Source organism: Phascolarctos cinereus, unplaced genomic scaffold (genome assembly GCF_003287225.1).
Source record: "Phascolarctos cinereus isolate Bilbo 61053 unplaced genomic scaffold, phaCin_HiC Scaffold_9;HRSCAF=440, whole genome shotgun sequence".
Taxonomy (NCBI): Eukaryota; Metazoa; Chordata; class Mammalia; order Diprotodontia; family Phascolarctidae; genus Phascolarctos; species Phascolarctos cinereus.
The window spans coordinates 195,954,028-195,976,100 of NW_027556402.1; the positions used below are offsets into that span (position 1 = coordinate 195,954,028).

General features: G+C 43.3%; 1 protein-coding gene across 3 annotated transcripts in view; it reads right to left on the reverse strand.

Annotated features, from left to right (window-relative positions):
* Window positions 1-17,933, reverse strand: part of HGFAC (HGF activator) — a 55,316-nt gene extending 37,383 nt beyond the window's left edge. The window contains exons 1-5 of one of the 3 annotated variants that reach the window (XM_020992162.2): window positions 17,691-17,933; window positions 15,997-16,068; window positions 12,477-12,549; window positions 8,221-8,317; window positions 5,983-6,056 (exon numbers count right to left, since the gene is read on the reverse strand). In XM_020992162.2, the coding sequence (XP_020847821.1) occupies window positions 5,983-6,056; window positions 8,221-8,317; window positions 12,477-12,549; window positions 15,997-16,068; window positions 17,691-17,765 (391 nt within the window). In that variant the 5' untranslated portion in view covers window positions 17,766-17,933. Of the gene's footprint in view, window positions 1-5,982; window positions 6,057-8,216; window positions 8,318-12,476; window positions 12,550-15,996; window positions 16,069-17,690 lie in introns of those variants that run through there. The other 2 variants (XM_020992163.2, XM_020992164.2) reach the window with 2 other exon arrangements.
* Between the last annotated feature and the right edge of the window lie 4,140 nt (window positions 17,934-22,073).

Below are 22,073 nucleotides of genomic sequence, written 5' to 3' on the forward strand. Positions count from 1 at the left end.
GATCAGCTATGAATGACTCAGCTCTTTTCAGCAACACAATGATCTAGGACAAGCACAAAGGACTCAAGAAGGAAAATGCTATCCACATGCAGATAAAGAACTGATGGGCTCTGAATGCAGATCAAACCATACTTTTTTTCACTTACTTTATTCTTTTTCATGGTTTTTTTTCCATTTCATCTGTTTCTTCTTTCACAACTGTGACTAATATGGAAATATGTTTTACATGATAACACATGTATAAACTACATCAAATTGCTACCATTTTAAGAAGAGGGGAGGGAGGGAGAGAGAAAAATTTGGAACTCAAAATCTCATGAAAATGAATGTTAAAAATTGTCTTAACAAGTAATTGGGGAAAAATCCTATTAAATGTTGTCTGAGACAGTATTAGCTTTTTGGGCTGCCAAATCATACTGTCAACTTATATTGAACTTTTGTTGTTATTATTGGTCAGTTGTGGCCAACTCATTGTGACCCTGTTTGGGGTTTTCTTGGCAAAGATACTGGAGTGGTTTGCCATTTCCTCCTCCAGCTCATTTTACAGATGAGAAAACTGAGGCAAACAGGGTTAAGTGACTCACCCAGGGTCATATAGCTAGTAAGTGTCTGAGACCAGATTTGAACTCAAGAAGATGAGTCTTCTTGACTCCAGATCCAGCGCTCTATCCACTGCACCAGCTATTGAGTTTGCAGTGTACTGAAACCAGGAGAACTTTTTCAGACAAACTATTGTCTAGCCACAAACCTCCCCCCATTTGTACTTGTGAGCTTTTGTGAGCCCAAGCATAAGACAACATTTATTCTTATTAAATTTTATCTTATTAGATCTAGCCCAGTGTTTTATCTTGTCAAGATATTTTTGCATCCTGATTCTGACATGCAGTGAAGTTAGCTAACCCTCCCAGCTTTGTGGTTTATGCAGATTTAATAATCACGCCATCTGTGCCTTTATTCAAGCCATTGGGCACTTGGGGAATGCCCAACTTCCTTTCAAATGGCCATCAAACCATTAAGAACAACTCTTTGGATCCCAGCACTCAGCCAGTTCTACATCCTCCTAACCAGGTGGTCAGCTACCATATATTCTCTCTTTTCCATAAGAATAGCTCGATAGACCTTGTCGAGCACTTTACTAAAAATCAAGGTAAACTCTATGTATAGCATTTCCTGATTTGCCAGTCCAGTTACCCCGTCCAATAAGGAAATGAAGGTAGTCTTCTTAATGAAGCCATGGTGGTTTTTTGTGATCACCAGTTTTTCATCTAAATTTTCACTGATTGTTGCTTTAATGACATTTATAGTTTCAAATAATATTCATTAACATTTTTAATAACATAACTAGAATTCTGGCAGGAATTTAAGTCCAGCTCACTGGCTTATAGTTTGCAGGCACCCTTCTCTTCACCCCCAACCTCATCTCTTTTGGGGGTGGGCAGGAATCAGGTTATTTGCCCTTCTCCAGATTGTCATACCTGTCCCATTCTCCATGAACTTTCAAAGATCACTGACAGAGGTGCTGTAATCATATCTGTCAATTCTTTTAGAACCTTGGTGTGTAGTTAATCTGGGTCTAATTACTTGAAATCAGTGTTCTTGATATCTTCCTGCTTATCTTGAGTATCTACTCCCTGTTAGCTATTTTTTTTTCTAACCTTCCAATCCAAAAATAATTCTCCTTGGCAGGAAAAAATAAACAAACACAGAAGAAAAGTGAGAGTTTAATAGTTCTGCCTTGTTTCTCCCTAACTTACACAGACACTTGTTGACTATTCTTCTAGGATGTTGTAGACAGAATTTCTGCTCAGGTCTGAGTTTGATGTGATCTTTGTGGTTCCTAACAACTCTGAGATTCTATAACTTTAATATACTGCTTACTCTGTCCAAGTGCCTGAAAGTCCACCATTACAGATCAATTCCTTTGATTTCTTTTTCCTGTAAATATTTCTGGAAGTTTGTCGTTGGCTTTCGTTTTCAAAAAGGACCAAAATAACATCCCTATGCTAGAGTCAAGTTTTAGGGTGCCCGACTGTGGCTGATCAAACCAATATAAGGTCAGAATGTTCTTCCACAGGTCGGGCACAAATAGAACCTTTGGGGTGAGTTCTCTAAGTTTGCGTATCTTGCATTTCTGTTGAGCCTTTTCAATTCTGCTTTGCTCATAGGGCACAGAACCTTCTCTGATGAGGGAATGACATCCTGAGTGGTTCTGTGCCAGTGTCTCCCATGTCACATAATCAGTTCCAAAGATTCTGGATGGTAGTAATATGTCAAACTCACTTACACTAAGATCTAAGCTCTAAAAATGTGAGAGCTGAAACGAGTCTTAGAATACAGACCATCTGAGCTGGATTGATCCTAGAACAAATATGGTGATCATTTTTCCTTTTCTCTTCCCTCCACTCTTTTGGCATGTGGTAATTCTAGGGTGTATTCAGCATCTCTTACCCAACCAGAAATATGGTGGGAAGCAGCCCTGGGTAATTGGAATAGACCTTGCCTAATCGTGCCCAGAAAAACCCACAATTGTCCTCAGAGACAATTGGAGAGAAATTGGGTCAAGTTTTTTAAGCTAGTGAGAAATGACACGGGTGGGAAACACATCACATCAGACTGTGAAGTTACCCAGTCCCTGATATGATGCTGATGAAGGAAACCAGTTTAAAAATTGAAAGGGTGAGGGGTGCTTGCTCCTGATTCTAAGGCAAACTTTTGTGAGAGGCTAGAGTTCTTTAATAACTATAATGAAAAGGAAAGGGTTCAAAGTAGAGGCACTGTGGTCTGGAACTGTAATCCAAATCAATCAATCAATCAATAAACATTTATTGAGTGCCTTCAGTAGAAGCAAAAGGCAGTCCCTGCCCTCAAGGAGCTTACAATCTAATGCATCTCCTGCCATGATTGAAATACTCCACCTCTGCCAAATTAAGATGCGGCCCATCCAGAAATCACCTTCTCTGGAAAAGGGGGCTATTAATACCAATGACTGGCAGCTACAGAGAACACCAGGCAATGACAGGAGCTTATCTCTCCCTGCTGGTAATTGCAGAGTGCCGCAGGAGGAGAGATGGCTGGAACCACCTTTTGCAAACTGCATAGACTGGCCTAGGAGCATGGATGAGGTGAAGGGCCATGAATGGCCACTGCCTGTAGGGTGGGATGGCCATACCTCCTGGAAATCTATAATTATGAGGGACAGACTTTCTACAAGCCTCTGGCAAGTGCTGACAACGTATTTGAGCTCAACTTGTTTCTTTACCCGTTGGGGGAAAAAAAAAACGACCCTTCTTACTTCATTCTTTGTGAACCATATGCTTGCAAGGGAGGTGCTTGATGGAATCATATAGTGAAATTCCCAGATTCTCTGGGTGGGAACAGTAGGTGAGGGGTGTGAGAAATGCTTCCAAGTGTCCATGAGCCCTTGGAGTGATATGACAGCTGCTGATATTTGAGTTCCACTGTGAAATGTCTACCCTAAGCACCCACAATGAGAGCTCTAGGGACAGAACTGTGGCCAGCACCAGATGCTCCCAGCTCCCACAACAGCCCCATTTTTTTTCTACAGTGGCTGAAGGCACAAGGGATCTCACTGGGGGAGATGCTGACCCATCTGAGAAGAAGTCATAGGCAGAGCAGGGAGGAGGATTCTGTGATTCCCTTCCCCCACTACCCTCACAATGCTACCATTGGCTGGCCATGAAATCCTTGCTTCCAAATCTCTGCGGAGGGTCTTTGTATCTCCCCTGTGCAGAGAGGCCTCTGTTCAGTAATTGAAGGTCCCTTAGTATCCTTGACTCGTTCTAAACTGATCTGGCCCTGTTTTGGCAGGCAGGACCCTTTCCCCACCTCTTTTCCCACCACTACTGCAAACCAGCAGGCCCAGGCCAGAAGACCAGGGAGTCTGTTTCCCTTAAACTTAAAAAAAAATAAATGCTGACATTGTTTTCAGTCTTTCTTTCAACCAACTCTTCTTCCTCCTCCCCCTTCTTCCCTCCAGGCAGGAGTGGCACAAGAAAAGGTGGTTTGGTCCAGGAAGAATCTTTTAAAAAAAACATTAACTGACTCTTCAAGGTAAATCATTAATGGGAATTGGCAGAGATTTCGCCAAGGCCCAAGAAGTAACAGATTTCCCTCAGCCACCAGCTTAGCAGAAAGAAGACTAATTCGTGTGTGAGAAAGCCACAGGGAAACACAGCCAACTGACTCCAGGGCCCACTTCGAAATAACTGCCCATTCAGCCAATGCTAGAGCACAGTTTGGCACCTGGCAATCTGGGCACCCTGCACCAGCATTTTGGCAGCCTCCAAGCTCAACATGATTCTACAGGGTGACACAGGAAACAAAAATCTAAGGTATTAAAAGAGGAAGATCCAGATCAAGGGAAGTGACAGTCCTCTCATCCCTTGTCTTGGTCAGACCACACTGGCATATTGTGTTCAGCTCTGGGAGTCATATTTTTATGAAGGACATTAACAAACTGGGGTGTGTCCAGAGGAGGGCACCTAGAATGGAGAGGTTTCTCCATAAGATGGGTAATCATTGGGGGGGGGGGAGGTGGCAAAGAGGATTTCTGTTTAGATACAAGTTAAGCTAGAGGACCTTTGCAGTTTCTTCCAGCCCCAAATTGTGATTCCAGAATTTTGTGACTCTGATACTTGGAACGGGTGGCTCTGTGAGCTCATCTATATGGATGCTCTTTGTGCAAATCAAGCCCCACTAGGCCTTCTGACCCTGGGCAATTCTTGTCCACGTCTTTCTAGAAATGCTCCATAAAGGATCTAGGTCTTTCTCTAGTTCTTTTAATATTTTGTACCAGCATCACTCTTGGGCTGTCCATCTGTTATTTTTCACTCCCACTATATAACCAGCCCACATCATTCTCCAATTATACATAACCTCGATGATGTCTTTCATGCTAACTTTTACATGTGGCTCATCACTAATCACACGTTAAAGCTGACTTACAAATAGCACATATCTGTGGGTCACCTGCAGTTGTGAAGTTATGATGCTTCAGAAGTTGTAGAATTCAAAGATTCACAGTCATATCACATCATGGAGGAGTTATTGGTGTTAAAAGGTGGTGGAGTTTTTTTTCTTTTTGTATAAGTGTGTCAGGGAGAAGTGTGGGCTCATTGAAGGTGTCATTATCTTCACGGTGGTCTGTTTGCTTATGCACATAGCGAGCAGTGCACATCAAGATGGATGAGTGTCCCATGAAGTTCCTCTTCTTTCTGCCTCTGTATGCACAATGAAGGCAGCCCTTCCAACCTGTTATCCACCTGTGAGTCGTTGATCCATTGAGATCTCTTGGTTTCAGTTATAGCAAGAATGTCTATATGGCTATGCATCTGGCACAGAGGAACCAAAAATGGAAAGACAACATGACCCCTGCCCTTGAGGGCTGTGAAATCAATTGGGAGGGATATGTGTACATATACACTCAAATAAGTATGTTACAAAAGAGAGTGTGATCACAGCAAAGGAGAACACCAACTTAAGTGCTATAAGAAATCTAGAGGAGAGATCATTTTCATCCGGACGTATGTTGTAGAGTTGTGGACAGATAGGTTGCATTTGAGTCAAGAAGACCTGAGTTTCAAATCCTGCCTCTGACACTTACTAGCAGTGAGACCCCAGGTGAGTCACTCAGCCTTTCTGAGCTTCTGTTTCCTTATTTGTAGTCCTAGCACAGGGCTTTGCACACAGTAGGCCAGTAAGTATTTATTAAAGGCCAACTACATGCAGAGCCCTGTGCTAAATGCTAGGGGACCACAAAGAAAGGCAAAAGACAGTTCCTGCCTTCGAGGAATTTCCAGTCTAATGTAGGTGGTTAATAAGTGCTGGCTAAAGTTGTACTTAGGGACCCATGCTGCCCACCTTACCACCTGTTCAGAACTAACCACTCCCAGCCTGTCATCCTGGGGCTTAGCAATGCCTATCTACTCACGCCTTGCACCAATGAGAGGGAACCTTATTTACTTGTGTTCTCTTTGGGCGTCATGATGCAATATCCCCACCTCCGGTCCCGGTCATAATTGTGTGTGGTTGCGCACCTGCAAGTAAGAGAACACACATTATGATCCGAGGAGAGTCAGGCAATCTGGGTCTGATTTTTCTGTGTTCTACTTTTTAGTCCATTTCACCTAGCTATAATTAATTTTCCTTAAAAGTCCATTCTGGTGCATCACAGACTAGCCCCAAATTACTTTTCTAGTCTTTCCTCTCACAGCACACAAATCTTCTCCAGAGAAGATATCATCTTCCTCTTCATCATGTCTATACCCTCTTATGCTCCATCTCCCACCAGATATACCCTCTACCTAACTGAATCCCTCCTGAATGTGTACTTCGAATTTCCTTTGTGTTTCGCATTTACTTATCTGTATTTATCTATCTCCTACAGATAGATACAGATAGATAAAAATGAAATAATTCCTGCCTTCAAAGAGCTTATATTCTAAGGGGGAACAGCATATAGATAGAGCCATCTATACATTATCGATGTTGTTCTCTGCCCTCTCCACAACTAACTTAGAATGTAAACTCCAAAGGTAGGAACTATATAATTTTTGTCTTTGCATTCCTAGGGGTTAGCACAATGCCTGACCCTTAGTAGGTGCTTAATTAATGCTTGTTTAAATCAAAGTGAATTTTGCAGTTGAAAAAGCCCTCCACTGGGAATCAGATAACCTGGGTTCTAGTCCTGGCCCAGTGTGATCTTGGTCAAGTTATGGCTTCTCTGGGCCTCAGTTTCTTCCTCCTTCGAAGGAGAGGGTGGGACTAGATGGTCGCTAAAGTTCCTTTCAGTTGTGATAGTCTGAGCCATGGGAATGAAGGGTATCATACAGGACACTCACAATCACATATAGGTTGGACTAGACGCCCTCTGATGTCCCCTCCAACACTGAAATTGTGTGAATCTGTGAGTCTATGAACTATCGAGAGCCTCTGTCTCTCTCTCCCTCCCTTTCTCCTTCCTCCTTCCCTCTCTTCCATTTGTTAAGTCTCCAGTTGTTTTCCAGGGCGTCCCCTCCTTCTATTTCTTGTCTTATTATCTGATCTTTCTATGCCTGGGAGCTCCCTGAGCTGTGTCTTTTGCCTTATCTGGGCATATCAGGTCCCAGCATTCATGAACTGTTGCCCATTAGGTGGGCTTTTGGCTTTCTTGGCGACTTCTACTCCGTTGGCTTGGTCCAAAGAAGACCAAGTAGGGGCCAAATGTCTAAGATTTTGGGCCACACCTTATATTATAAATAAATTGCATGGGGATGGGGGCATTGGGAGGAGGTAGGGAGGAGAGAAGCCTCATTCATGCTGGCTCTTGCCCAAGATGGTTTTAATTTTCAGTTCTCTAAAGCCTTCCCATGGCTTCCCTGTCTCACAGAAAGTCTGTATAAATGTGGAAACTCCAAGTAAAGGGTGTTTTCCAGATTTACCAACCCAGCATTACCAACCCATGGATACGTTAGTCAACTACCTTCTCAGGGTAATATGAGGGGCCTTATCTCTCAAAAAATAATTTTGTCATTTGTCATATTTACACTGTTCTTCATGCTTAGAATAGATGCCCCTACCTCTATCCTGATGGGGCAGCTAAGCAGATAGAGCACTGGGCCTGGAGTCAGGAAGACTCATCTTTATGAGTTCAAATCTGGCCTCAGGCACTTACTAGCTGTGTGACCTTAGGCAAGTCACTTCACCCTCTTTGCCTCAGTTCTTCATCTGTAAAATAAGTGGAGAAATGGCAAACCACTCCAGTATCTTTGCCAAGAAAACCCCAATGGGGTCACCAAGAGTTGGCCATGACTACAATGACTCAACAACGATGACACCTCCATTCCAGTCTTTCTTCAAGGACAATTCAGGTGCCCCCTTCCAACCCCCAGCAAGTGAAATTTCTCCTAACTTTCTGCTAACATTTTGCCTGGACCTCTCCTCTACATATTTCACTCTCCTTTGTATCAAAATTAATCATCTACATTCCATGCTTCCCTTCCCACATTAGAATGTAAGCTTCTTGAGGGCAGGAATTATGTCACTGTGCGTATGTGTGTTCCAAGTGCCTTGAATGGAGCAGGAGATTAACAAAGCAGGTTGTATCCTGTCTCTCCCATAGCCTTGCTTAATGTACGAGGGGGTGGGCCGTCTTAGGAAAGACATGAAGGATTGATCATAAAAGGGAAAAGTAATAAGGTAATGAAGGCCAGACTGACCTACCATTTCTTCAAGGACCCGGCATTAGAGGTACAAGAATGGTGCATCCGCCCACCGTAGCGGAAGGGAAAGCTGCATAGCTGGCCATCCTCGGTGAACACTGGAAGACACAATGGAAAAATCCAACAAGGGTTAGGTGCCCTCCCTGAAACTAACCTTACAGCTAATCAGAGAGCAGAAAGAGGATGCCTGCTGTGTGTCAGTCCAGTCCACATTATCTGTATTTCCCAGCATTCCTCACTCACAAAATCATAGAATTTTACTCATAAGCTTCCAAGTCCCACCTCTGTGGCTTCGTTTGGGCCTGGAATGCACTCTCCACTGCCTTCTCACCCCTGGCTCTTGGAACCCCTAGGCTCAAACTTACCTCAAGCTCTGCTCCCAGCTGAGCCCTTTCCTCATCCGCTCCTGCTCCTAATGCCTCCCCAAATTACTATGCACATATTTTGCATCTATTTTCATGTGTATTTGTTGGTTCCCAAAATAGAGTATAAGCTTTTTGAGGGCAGGCACTTTTTTTGGGGGGGGAGTGGGGGGGGCTTGGTATCCCTAACCAAACAAGTGAATGCTTCTTGACCCAGTCTGATTAGATCAAATTCATTCATAAATTCATGAAATTCATACATCAGAGTTACAGAATTTTTTGACTCAAAATCCTCACATTTTAGAATCAGAGGGCCAAACAGAACAAGTTTAATCCATCCCTGCTTACTCTTGTTAATGTTCAGTTGTTTCAGTTGTGTCCAACTCCTCATTTTGAGGTTTTCTTGGCAGAGATACTGGAATGGTTTGCCATTTCCTTCTTCAGCTCATTTTACAGATGAGGAAACTGAGGCAAACAGGGTTAAGTGATTCGCCCAGGGTCACCTTTCGAATACTTGAAGAGTTATCCTATCCCCTCTAAGTCCTCTCTAGACTAAACTTTCCCAGATCCTTCAATGATCCTCTTATTGTACAGTCTTGGGTTCCCTTCACCATCCTTGTTGGCTTCTTATGGTTGAGCCCCATCTTGTCAATGTCTTTCCCAAAATGCATTGCCTAGACCAGACAGAACACAATACTCCACTTGGAGCCTGACCAGAGCAAAATACAGTATGATTATCACCTCCCCCATTCTAGACACTCTGCCTCCATAAGAATGATACATTCTCCAGTTGCTCCCCAGACCTAGCAATCTTGGTGGGAGGGGACTGACATGAGGCGGTGGGAAAAGCATCAGACTAGGGGTCAGGAAGCTTGGCTTCTTGTTGTACTTCTAGCACTGGTTTTCTTTACTCTCTGTATCTCAGTTGTTGGGTTCTTGGTTTTTTGTTGTGTTTTTTTTTATTTGTAAAATGTGGATAATAATCCCTACTCAGTTTATCTCAAAAGATTGAGGGGAAGAGGGGAGGGATGAGATAATATCGATAAAATTCTTTTGGCAGCCAGACAGTGCTTTGCAAAGGCTTTTGCTCATAAAGAATCACAGCACCTCAGTCAGGACCGGCCTCCCGGGGTCACATTAAAATGCCTGCTCTGCCTGCTCCCTCTCACCCCACCCCAACCTCCACCAAATCCCCATTTTCTTCTGCTAAGTGCTCAATCAGCCCAGAAATTGAACTTCCTTCCTCCTTGTACCCAGGCCAGGTCAGAAATGACATAATATCTTCTCCTACAAGGAGAAGCAGTGGGAGCCAGTCTTGGTCTACACACAAACTGTGGAAATTCCTTCCAAGATCCTTCCTCTGGACTAAGAATGCAAGGAAAGGGGCACTTGGCACTTCTACCGAACAGCTATGGGACCTCCTCCTTTCTGAGCCTTAGTTTCCTCCTCTGTAAAAACAAAAGCATTGGACTAGATGATCCTAAGCCCCCTTTTAGGAAGGAAGGAAGGAAACGTGCATTTATTAAATGCCTACTATGTTGCCAGGCACTGGGCTAAGTGCTTTTTAAATACTCTCTCATTTGATCATCACAATAATCTTGGGAGGTAGATGCTGGTGTTATCCCCATTTCGTAGCTGAAGGAAACTGAAGCAGACAAAAGTTGATTCACCTAGGGTCACATAGCTAGTAAGTGTCCGAGGCAGGGTTTGAACTCAGAACTTCCTGACTCCTGGCCCAGTGTTTCCAGTATACTGCCTAGCTCCCCTTTTCAGCATTAACATTCCATATCCTGTGTCCTACTGGCATCTCCCAGTCTAAAATTCCATGTTCAAAGCTTCCTGTTTTACATTACATTTACAGATCCATCCCAGACCTGACATTCTGCATTCTCTGGACAATCCCTGTTCTGATGGGTAAGATTCTCAGCTCTTGTGGATGCTTTTGGATTCCTCTCCTTTCTTTCCATATGGCTTCCACCTCTCTACTCTATCTGCACCTCACCCCCCAGGTGCCATATTTCCAGTCTTCTCTCCCCATTCTCTTCTCCATGCATCCTCTGTCCTAATCAAGCCGAACCTCCTTCTGTTCCCTAAAAAGGCCATGCTTACTTCTGCCTCCCTGCCTTTGCTCACAAAGTTTGTCCTTATTTAGAATTTTTTCCTCATCCCATCTGTTTCCCTCCTCCCATCCAGTACTATCTTCCCCTATTAGAATATAAGCTCCTTGAGGGCAGGCCCTGTCTTGCATGCCTGTATACTCATCATTCCTTTTTCAACAAATTGTGTTGTTGGAGAAACTCCTTCAATAGATTTCAGGACACTGATCATGAGATCTCTTCCTGCCCTGATACCTGATTTAGATGATTGTATTTGAAAGTGGTGATCAATATTGATTTAATTTATTGCTCAAAATGATTCCTTAGGTAGGATCATAGCTTGTTGCATTCTTCATGCATTCTTCAAAATGTAAAATTGCTTAACACAATGCATTACACATACTAAGTGGTTATTACAGACTTAGTAAGTACATAGTAAGTATTTAATAATCTCTCTGTTTGTCTCGCTCTTTCCCTTTCTGTATATATGCATGTATCCACCTCTCTCTCTCTCTCTTTCTCTATCTCTCTCTTTCCATATATGTATATGTGTGTGTGTGTTATATACACCTATATATACATATACATATACGTATGTGTGTGTATCTGTATCTAGCTATATACATCTATCTGGCTAGCTTTCAAATCTTTCCCGTCCTTCAAATCCCAATTCAAGCTCCATGTCCTTCATGAAGTCTTTCTTGAGTTCTCCTGTTCACAGTGACTTCACCTCCGGCCTTCCAACCGCTTGTATCCCAACATGGCCATTATCATGTACAGCTATGAGTTATGGAAACACCCTACTCTGGCAATCCAAAGATTTGGGTTTGATTCTTGGTTTTCCCACTTAGCAGCTGTGTGACCTTGGGCAAGTCAAGTGTCGTCTCTTTCTGTTTCTGCCTGCTTCCTCATCTGTAAACAGCCGATGATGCTACTTGTACTGCCCATCTCACAGTGCTGTTGTGAAAGAAAGCACTTTGTAAACCTGAAAGGAGAATTAATCAGCAAGCATTTGAGCACTCCCTCCCTAACCACTTGGGATACAGAGAATCAGAAGTGATTACTATCATTTACAATGCCAGGCTCTTCAATACCTCAAACCTAGGGTGAGGCTTTGACCTTTGGGTCCTTTGACTATTAGGTTAAATCACCTATAGAGAAAGGGGAAGAGAGAGTCACAGAAAGAAGAGGGGGCCTCTTAGAGAGGGGTGAGCCTGCTATGGAACAGATGATAATAATAATAGCTAGCATGCATATAGTGCCTTAAGGTTTAAGGCACCTGAAATGTATTTCATTTGACCCTCACAGCTCTGTAAATTAGGTCTTCTTTTAGCATCCCCATCTTATAGATGAGGCGATTGACCCTCAGGAAGGTTCAGTGACTTGCTCTGAGACACACAGCTAGTAGGGGTCTGAGGCAGGATTTGAACCTGAGTTCTTCCTGACTCCAAAACCCAACCTCTATTTATTCACTGTGCTATCTTGATTCCTAAGGCAGCATCAGGAGGGTCCCCTGAAGCAGCAGACCAAGAACCCCTTAGTCTAGGCTGAATTGAGCATGGGCTAGAGAAATCATAGATTTAGGCATAGAAGGAATCTCTGTGGTCATTCAGTCTGACCCACTTATTTTTATATTTGAGGAAGGGGAAGACCATAGATGTGAGATAGATTGCCCAAGGCTACACAGGATTCAGACCCAATTCCTCTGACTCCAAATCCAGTACACCTTCCTCTATATCACACTTCCTTTTGAGGGCACAAAATATGGTCTCTAGAGAAGGGGTTCTGGGAGCCCATACCTCGGGGTTCTAGAGTCTCTTGTTCTACATGTCTTTCTCCAGTCACATTGAAGGCTGGGGACTCCGTCCTGTTCTACAAAAAATAATGAAAGGTACAAATTAGCTTAGAAAATCCCCCTTCTCTGGGTCCTCTCCCCCATTCTATCCCAATCCCAGGAATAGAGAAAACTTAGCAGAGCCAATGAGGGAGAATTTAGAGGGAATCATGAAATTCTTCTTCTGTCATGCCTCTTCTCGCACAAACACGTTCTAGGAACGTGGAACAGTGGGCAAAACAAATGGGGGTGAATACCTGAAATTCCTCTTCTCTGGGTCCCTTTTCCCCCCTCTACCCCTACACTAATCCACCCAGGATCATGGGATACTAGGCAGAGCCAATAAGAAAGGACTAAGGGAGCTAGATGGTGCAGTGGGTAAAAGGGTTCACAATTGGCCTCACATACTTCCTAGATGTGTGACCTTGGGCAAGTCACTTCACCCTGTTTGCCTCAGTTTCCTTATCTGTAAAATAAGCTGAAGAAGGAAAAAGCAAAGCACTCCAGTATCTTTGCCAAGAAAACCCCAAACTGGGTCAAAGAGTCAGACACAACTGAAAAGGGCTAAACAACAGCAAGGGAGACTCACAAAATTCCCACCAAGTGGAACCTCTTCTTCCTATTCCCTGCTTCATCCTTGGGGCCATAGATTTAGAACTGGAAAGGACCCTAGAGGCCACTTACTATGACCCTTTCATTTTTTAGATGAGGAAAGTGAGGCACACAGAGGTTAACTACTTTGCTCAGAATTACACACCTTTTAAGTGTCAGAGGCAGGTTTTAAACCCAGGTATTGCTGACTGCACGTCTACCCCCGGCTCCCCCGTGCTGCCACCATGGAGCATGGGGTTACAAAGTTCCTTTAGGGGATCTTTAGCACCCACAGAACTCCAACCAATGGGGAAATCTACCCTTAAAGGGTCTCTAATAATTCCCCTTGTGAATTCTCAGCGAAAAATTCCCTCTCAGTGGCCCTATTGCAAAGGAAGGAACAGTCTTATGAAAGCAGATAGATAAACAGTGACAGATGAAAGGTCACTGCTTATCTGGGAGGTGAGTGACAGCTTACGTGAGGAAGTACCAATATTCCTGTGTTACCTAAGGGAAGATAGTGCCCTAAATGCTGGGGGCCCCTATATTTGGCAGAAATAACAGGGGGAAAGGTAGAGGAATTCCTCCACAATGCCAAGGGCAAATGCATCATGGTTATTACTGTCTTAGAGTGGGCCCATGTGGGCTTTCACATTGTCTTTGTGGACAGAGCTCTGAGCTAGATGATGATGGAGGATACAGAAGGAAGGTGCTCTCCTGGCCATTGTACGACTATTGACAAAGTATCAAAAATAATGGTAAAGAAGTTAATGATAATAAGCCTTACTCTATGTGCAGGCCCTCAACTTCCTGATAACTCAACCAGAGTTCAAGTATAATGAGGCCAGCATTGCCTCAAGCCTTTCCCAGTCCTCAGCTGACAGGTTCTCCCTCCCAAGACAATTTTGTAGTCATTTTGTGCTATTGTGCAAAATATTGATGTATATACTTATATTCGTGTTCCTTGTTTCCCTCTTTAGAATGTGAGCTCCTTGAGGACTGGATTTTTTAACGTTTGTCTTTGAATTCTCAGTGTCTAGAACGGTGTATGGCACATAGCAGAGGCTTACTGATGGATTGCTGGTTAAGGGAGATGTCAAAGTTGAAATCCTCTAGATTTCTAGGTCTGATCCCAGAAAAGAATACAGATCATACAAATACTTTGTGAGTATCTAGAATCAGAGCAAGGAAGGGCCTCATCTGACCAGGTACAAACCTGACTCCTATGAGTTCCTTCCATCTATCTGTCCCCACCCCCATACCCCTCATACCTCTTATTATACCTGAGTCTCACAATGCATCTTTTTCTCCCCCACCTGCCGCCTCCCCCTTTAAAAATACTCAAAAGTGCACAAAAGTGTCAGAGCTGAGACCTTAGACTATAGAACAGAGAATCCCCTTGATTTGAAAGTCAAATCAAGTGAACACGCATTTATTAAGCACCTACTATATACTAGCTGAAAGTTAATAGAAGCCAGGGAGAGGAGGAGAATTCTAAATATGGAAGACAACCAATGAAAATGCACAGATAGAGAAATGGAGTGTCTTGTCCAAGGAACAGCAAAAGGGGCAGCTAGATGGCACAGTGGATAGAGCAATTGGCCCTGGAGTCAGGAGGACCTGAGTTCAAATGTGGCCTCAGACAAGTGCACTAGCTGTGTGACCCCGGGCAAGTCACTTAACCCCAACTGCCTCAAGGAACAGCAAAGGACGTTGGTGTCACTGGGTTGGAAAATATCAGGGGGAGTAAGGTGTGAGGAGATTGGGAAGGTAGGAAAGGACCAGGTAATGAAGGGTTTTAAGAGCCAAACAGAGGATTTTATCTTTGGTCCTGGAGGTAATAGGGAGCCTGGAGTTTATAGGTTAGGGGGTGGTGACACACCTAGGGTCTAAGGACCCTAGAAATCCTAGTCCAATTCTAGATGAAGAAAGTAATTAACTCCCTTTGGTTCCTGGCATTCCCCTACCTAATAGAGACCTCCGTTTTTTTTCCTCTTCTTTTCTTATTAGCTTCCCTAAGCACTCACTCACGTATACTATAGATCAAAAGGAGCTTCAAAAGTTTAATTCAGAGAAAAAGACATTTCTTACATGCCTCTTTAAGCCCCAACAAAATGGAGGAAGGGTCTTTGGTTCTAGTCTGGGGCCAGGGGCATAAGTCCCCAAAGAAACTCTGCTACCAACCTGTCCTTTCTGTGGGAATACAGGGGTGGGGGGAAGGAGGAAGAGAAGAAGGGGAAGGAGGCTAGGGAACAGTGAGGACTGAGTTCTGCTCTTTCATGCTCCCAGACCACACACCACCATCTGAGCAGGAAAGAACCAAAGCCTCACTCAGTGCTTCTGGCTTGTCCTGGGACATTGCCCATGTGTGCTAAAGAAAGGCAGCCTATGAGGGAAAGAACCTTGAACTGGGCAGTCAGATGGGGCTCAGCCTCAAACTTGTGACGTGACTTTGGTCAAGTAGATTGGCACAGGGCAAACTGATTACCATGGGGCTCTTCACAAATTTCTGCTCTGACACTTCCTAACTCTGTGACCTTGGGTGGCTGCTCCATTGCTCTGGGGCTCAGTTTTCTCCTCTGTAAAACTGATCCAATAATAATTACATCCCCTAGCTCACAAGACTGGGGTGGGTGTGTGTGTGTGTGTGTGTGTGTGTGTGTGTGTGTGAGAGAGAGAGAGAGAGAGAGAGAGAGAGAGAGAGAGAGAGAGAGAGAGAGAGACAGAGAGAGAGACAGAGAGAGAGAGAGAGAGAGAGAGAGAGAGAGAGACAGAGAGAGAGACAGAGAGAGAGACACAGAGAGAGAGAGATATGCTCTGCAAATAGTAAAGTTCTATAGAAACAGGAACTTTTGTTATTGTTAGTAACTGTTATTTGAATCAAAGCCACTTACCTCATGGGAGACTAGATCTTTCCATCTGTCAAGTGAGGATAATAATCCCCGCCCAATCTCCCCCACTGAACTCTGATAGATGATGGATGGATGGATGGATGGACAGATACGTGGATAGACAGATAAACAAATAGATGTTAGATGGAAAGACAGATAGATGGACAGAAAGGTAGGTAGATAGATAGATAGATAGGTAGATAGATAAATTGGTAGATGGATGACAGATGCAGATAGATTAGATAGAAAGATAGATTGATAGATTGATTAATACAGACACAAACAGATGATAAATAGATGCAGACAGATTAGATAGGTAGGTAGACAGATTGATAGAGACAGACACAGACAGACAGAGAGAGAGAACATTAAGTGCTTACTATGTCCCATATGTGCTATATCTATCTAATTATGTGTGTGTGTGTGTGTGTGTGTGTGTGTGTGTGTGTGTGTGCAAAAAAGCTAGCTAGAAGTCAGTGAGTTAAGGAGTAGGAAAGCACCTTGTAAAGTTTCTTTTGAATATGCCATAGAAGCATGGTCCCCATTCAGGTACCCATCTGATGCCTCATATATTTGGAGCTGGAGAATTTAGAACCTGGAAATGAAGTAGCCCAGCCCCATCATTTCAATAGAGGAAGCAGCTTGGGCCCTCTGAGGTAGGTTGTTAAAGATTACAAGTATAGGAAAGAGAAAAATCAGGATTTGAACCAGGTCCCATTGACTTCAAATCTAGTTTTCTTTCCACTATTTCATGATATCTCCTGCATCCTGGCATGGGCATGATTTGGGTTAACAAAGGTTATGCCCTTGTCTGAGGACCAACGTAGCCAAGTCTAAGCACAGGGAGGCTCAGTACCAGAAAGGTGGCCATCAGGGGATGTGTGTCTTCACAGATACACATGGGCACCCGCAGATATGTCCATATGGACAGACACATATTTGCCACAGCAGCTTATGAAACCATTTACTAATGCATAGAGCAGTTAAGATCATGCATTGTTAGAGACAGGATCCACGTTGATGAAGGCAAAGATCCTTGAGGCCCTAAAGCAGAGGTGTCAAACACACCACCTACAGCCATCCTCCTGAGCGCTGCCCAGACCCAACTGAAATGTAATTGGGAACCATCCAACAAAATAAATAAAAATATAATAATAAATAGGTAACTATATTTTAAAACTAAGCCAATACGTGACTCTCAAGGACTCTTATGAATGATTAGTGGTCTCTGTTTTTAGTTGACTTTGATACCACTGCCCTAAAGTATAAAAAGTATGGGAGGCCACATGGCAAAGAAGAAAGAACATTGGATTTTATCATCAGATGACCTAGGTTCAGATCCTCAGCTACTCACTACCTGTGTGACCTTAGACAAGTCCCTTAACGTCGCTGGAACTTGGTCTCCCCATCTCTAAATAAAGAGAGTAAACATTCTCTAGGGCCTCTTCTAACTCAAAATTGTATGATTAGAGAATCTTTATATTGCATCACTTTTCAGCCATTGTCCCAACATTGTAAAGAAGTAGTCTACACTCTTAGCATATTTCCTTCCCAAGTGATTTTCCCCAAGGTCACAAAGCAGATAAGACATAGAACTTTAATTGTTTTTGCTAGATTGGTTCAATTTTTTAGGTGTCCCCCCCCCCCGGGGGGACCTATGCCCTCCCATCAGAGCAGTGTCTTTCAGCAAGACTCACCCTGCTAGCCTCAGGCTGGGCCCCACTCTGGGTCAGAAGCAGCAAAAGGCCTAGTATCCAAATCCAGCATTTCATGGTTCCTCCTGAGCCAGTGGCCCAGCACAGAGAGGCAGCGGGCCAGCCACAGAGACCCTTCTCCCTCTCCCTGGCTCCCTGGCCACTTGGAGAGTGGAGAGCAGAGCCAAGAGTAGAGCTTCTCAGAGAACCAAACCAGAGGCCACGGTCACTGGAAGCCCTTGTTCCCTCCACTAAGCAACTAAAAAAATTTGGAGTTAGCAGGTTTGCTCACCAATATTAATGATTAACAACTCCAGGGGACATATGGGAAAGTTGTTTTCAGAAAAAACCAAGCCAAAAGCTTTCTTCACTCCCAAACTTCTGAGTTCTCTTGCTCCCAAGCCCTTGAGCACCTACTTCCCTTCTTTCCACCTTCATATCATCCTTGTCATTTAAAGTCCCCCTCCTCCCAATAAGCCTTCTTGATTACTTAGACCCTCACTGATTTTTCTCTCCTGGGCTCTAGATTTGGAGTCAGAGGACATGTGCTTGAATCCGGCCTCTGATACTTAACATCTATATAATCTTGGGCAAATCACTTCTCCAGGCATCAACTGGTTCACCTGTAAAACAAGGATGTTAGACGAGATGCTCCCTAAAATCCCTTTCTGCTCTCAGTCTCTGAATTTGTCAAGGCCACCTGAATGGTCTTTCAATACAGACTGCTTTGTGCTAACTGTACAGAAGAATGATATAGCTTGTCAGAGAGAAAAGGGACCTTCACACTTAGGACATGGAATGTAGGAGTTTAGAATGTTCAAACTGGAGGGACTTTTGGACATAGACTCTCAGAGTTGGGAGGGTTCTTATAGGGCATTTAGCACAGCCTTCCATCCAATGAAAGAGCTTCTTCCTCTCCAGACTCCATGACATATAGCAAGTGGGCATACAGCCTCTGTTTGGACATCTCCAGTAATAGAAGTATTTGGGCATTTTTTCCAGGGGTGACCTTTGGATTCTTTTGATAAGCACCTTGTTTTCCATATTCAGAAGTTCTGAGAAGCGTGTATATGTGTGCATGTATGTATGTGTGTATTTATATACACGTATATGCATATATGCACATGAACACACACATATATACATATATGTATATATGTACACACATACACATTGCATTGTGGCATTTAATTTCTTTCATTTGTCATCTTCTTCTAAGAGACCTACGGTCTTTAAATTGTCTCTCCTACTCCTATCTCCCAGATCAATGGCTTTTACTTGCATAGAGATCAAATTTTCTTTTACTATCCTTGTGTTTTACTTCTCTTCTAGATGGACCCTCACTTTAATATATTTGTTCTCCCATTCTGTTGTTCTCTCTTTTACTTCTTTGAAGACTCTCTACCATGAATTCAAGTGTTCCTATTCTGCTAATTATTTCAAACATGCCAGCCATAAATTTTTCCTTTTGTTCCCTTCTAATCTCTCAAGATTCTGATTTCTCTCTTGGACCATTCTGAAATGCCCCATTGTGATTTCATGCTGTCCTGGAAATCCAGAGGGTCCTTGTTTTTCATTAGGTATTGGTTCAGTTTCCTTTGTCTTGCAATATGTATTTGTAGAGGTTTGTAATCTCTTGGGTGTCTTGGTACACCTCTTCCCTCTTAATTTTAGCATCTTCTGGGTTGATTTATCTGCTTGTGCCCTAAGTTTTTAACTAAATTTTCTTCCTCTTCAAATCTTTTAGCCTTTTCCCCATTTACACATTTTTATGACTTTTCCTTATTTGATGGCCAATTTATTCCCCTCCCCTCCCCCCCAGGGCTGGGCCATAAATCTATGTCAGACTCCTTTCATATTGGAGAATTTACTTTTCACTGGCCTAGGTCCCTGCCTCAGGCAGCTTCTGGGAGAGAACAAGACTGGCTTCATCTGGATTCCAATCTCCAAGTTGGTACAACTAGACGTGTAGGTCCCCTGCCCTAATTCTGTCTAGTCTTTAGTTCTCTGGCTGGGCTGAATCAGCGTCCGATGCTTTTTGCAGGAGTAGAGAAACGTAGGGAAGGTGTTATTGGCAGATCCCTTTCTGGCTAGAGGTTCCCCAACATAGGGGCTGCCACATGAAAAGGAAAGAGTGATTCTTCACCCCCATCCCCCCCGTGCCTTCCCCACTTCCTCATGCGGCTGTGTAGAGTTGAGGTTCACTGCTCGTTACAATGAGACTCTGGGGGAAACGTGCCAGTAGTTTCTGCAGCATCAGGAAAATAACCTGAGTAGATTTCAAAGCACAAACCAATGGGTTGGTTTGTGTTTCCTGGCAGAGCATGCAGACTAATGGAGGAGGGGTACTAAGCACAATATGAATTAATGTTCTCAACTGTTTTAATTAATACCAATGTTGCCATAGATAAAGATATAATTAATCATAATTCCTCTGTTTATATACATGCATATGTTCATCATATGTATTTTAACTATGGTAATACAATTTTTATTTTCTTTACTTTTTTCCAAATTTTTTTTTTGTTAAATTGAGTTCCAAGCTGTTTCCCTCCCTCCCTCCCAACCCTGCACTAGAGAAGGCCAACATTTGACACAGATTTTTATGTGAAACTATACAATACAGAGTTCTCTATATCGGTTCTTTCTCTGGAGGTAGATAGCATCTTCCTTCATAGGTCCTTTGTAGTTGATTTAAATATTCATGTAACTCAGAATAGCTTAGTCATTCACATTTGCTCTTCGAACAATATTGCTATTACTGAACACAACATTCTGCTCATTTCACTCATTATTTCATGTTAGCCTAAAATCAACCTGCTCATCATTTCTTACAGCACAGTAGTATTCCATCTGCCACCATACTTACCAATCTGTACTCACTCCTCCTCACCTGCAGTCACAGCTTGGGACCATATCTGGTCAGTGCACCTGGGTCTTGTATCCAGAGCCAACAGAGGGCTCTGCAATTTTCCCCTGATCAGCTGCCCAACTCCTCTGAGGTCCAGGAGGAGCTCCCAGAATTGACACAGCTGCCCCCAGGGCTTGCTGTTTGTTGACTCAGATGTATTTGCCCCCAGGTATCTATACTTCAATTAGGCCAGACCACCACCCAGGGAGGTCAGATCTTTCCTAACATCCTCCCAAGTTGTCTTAAGCTGGTGGACTGCTTTACCCTGACTTTTGGTTGTTTCTGCTGCTCTAAAATTCAAGACATTATTTTAAGTTATTTGTGGGGGAATTTGGGAGAGCCAGGTAGTTTCCTGCCTTATTCAGCCATCTTCCCACAATTCCCTACTAGGCTCAGATGTATCTTATATAGCATGTCGTGTCCTCATTAGATTGTAAGCTCTTTGAGGGAAGTGGCTGTTTTTGCTTTTTCTTTGTATCCCCAGTTCTAAGCACAGCACATGACAATTTGCAATCAATTAATAAATGTCTGTTGGTTGATTGATTGACTGATTGATTGGAAATATTCCCAAGCCTTGGTCCTGTGTCCTATTCTTTTTCTTAAGGAATTACCTAGCTTGGTACCTTCTCCACCCAAACTAACTTTTGTAGTTGACCCTGTAGGGTAAGTCAAAGGTTAATGGCATATATTTAGTGCACAGGGACAGAATCAAGGCTTATTTACATATCTAAGAAAATTTCATTTCTCTTTTAACCTCTTCCTATTTAACACAGGAAAGGTCACCTAGTCTACTTCCAACACCAACCACACTTGACTGAGGCCAGGGCCTTTTCCCATATCCTGTGCAAAATCAGGAAGCAGAAGCTGGGGATATGTCTTCCCCCCACTATCTCCAGTTGCTGTTCCCCTGCGGGAAGAAGGTAGAGAAGTGGCGTGGAGAACCAAAGAGGCTCTCTTCCTTAATTTGTAAGATGGGGACAAGGCAGGGAAGGCTTTCAAATGAGTCAGAACCTATGGTTTTTCCCAGCCTGGTTGGGCCTGTGGACTCAACATGTAACTGTACACACACACACACACACACACACTTCCTAAGAAACATGTCTGAGTGAGTCCAATTTACAGAGCAGTGTGACATCCCTGAAAAACCATTGGGCTAGAAGTGAGAAGACCTGTGTTCTATCCCAGCTCTTTAACCAGCTTGCTTTTGTGAATGTAGGTAATGTACTTTCTTTCTCCAGACCCATAGCTCGTGTTATTATAAAATGAGAGCCTTGGTCTAAGTGATCCCGAAGGTCCTTTCCACCTCTGACGTTCCATGTTTTAAGGTCCCTCACGGATCCAGCACTCTGTTTTCTAACTTCTGAGAGTTCTAGTTCTGATATCCTAAAATTCTACATATCTATGACCCCGGAGGACTAGTTTGGGGTCTGAATGAGAAGAATCTGTTCTTTTGCTGTTATGAACTAGAGAAAGAG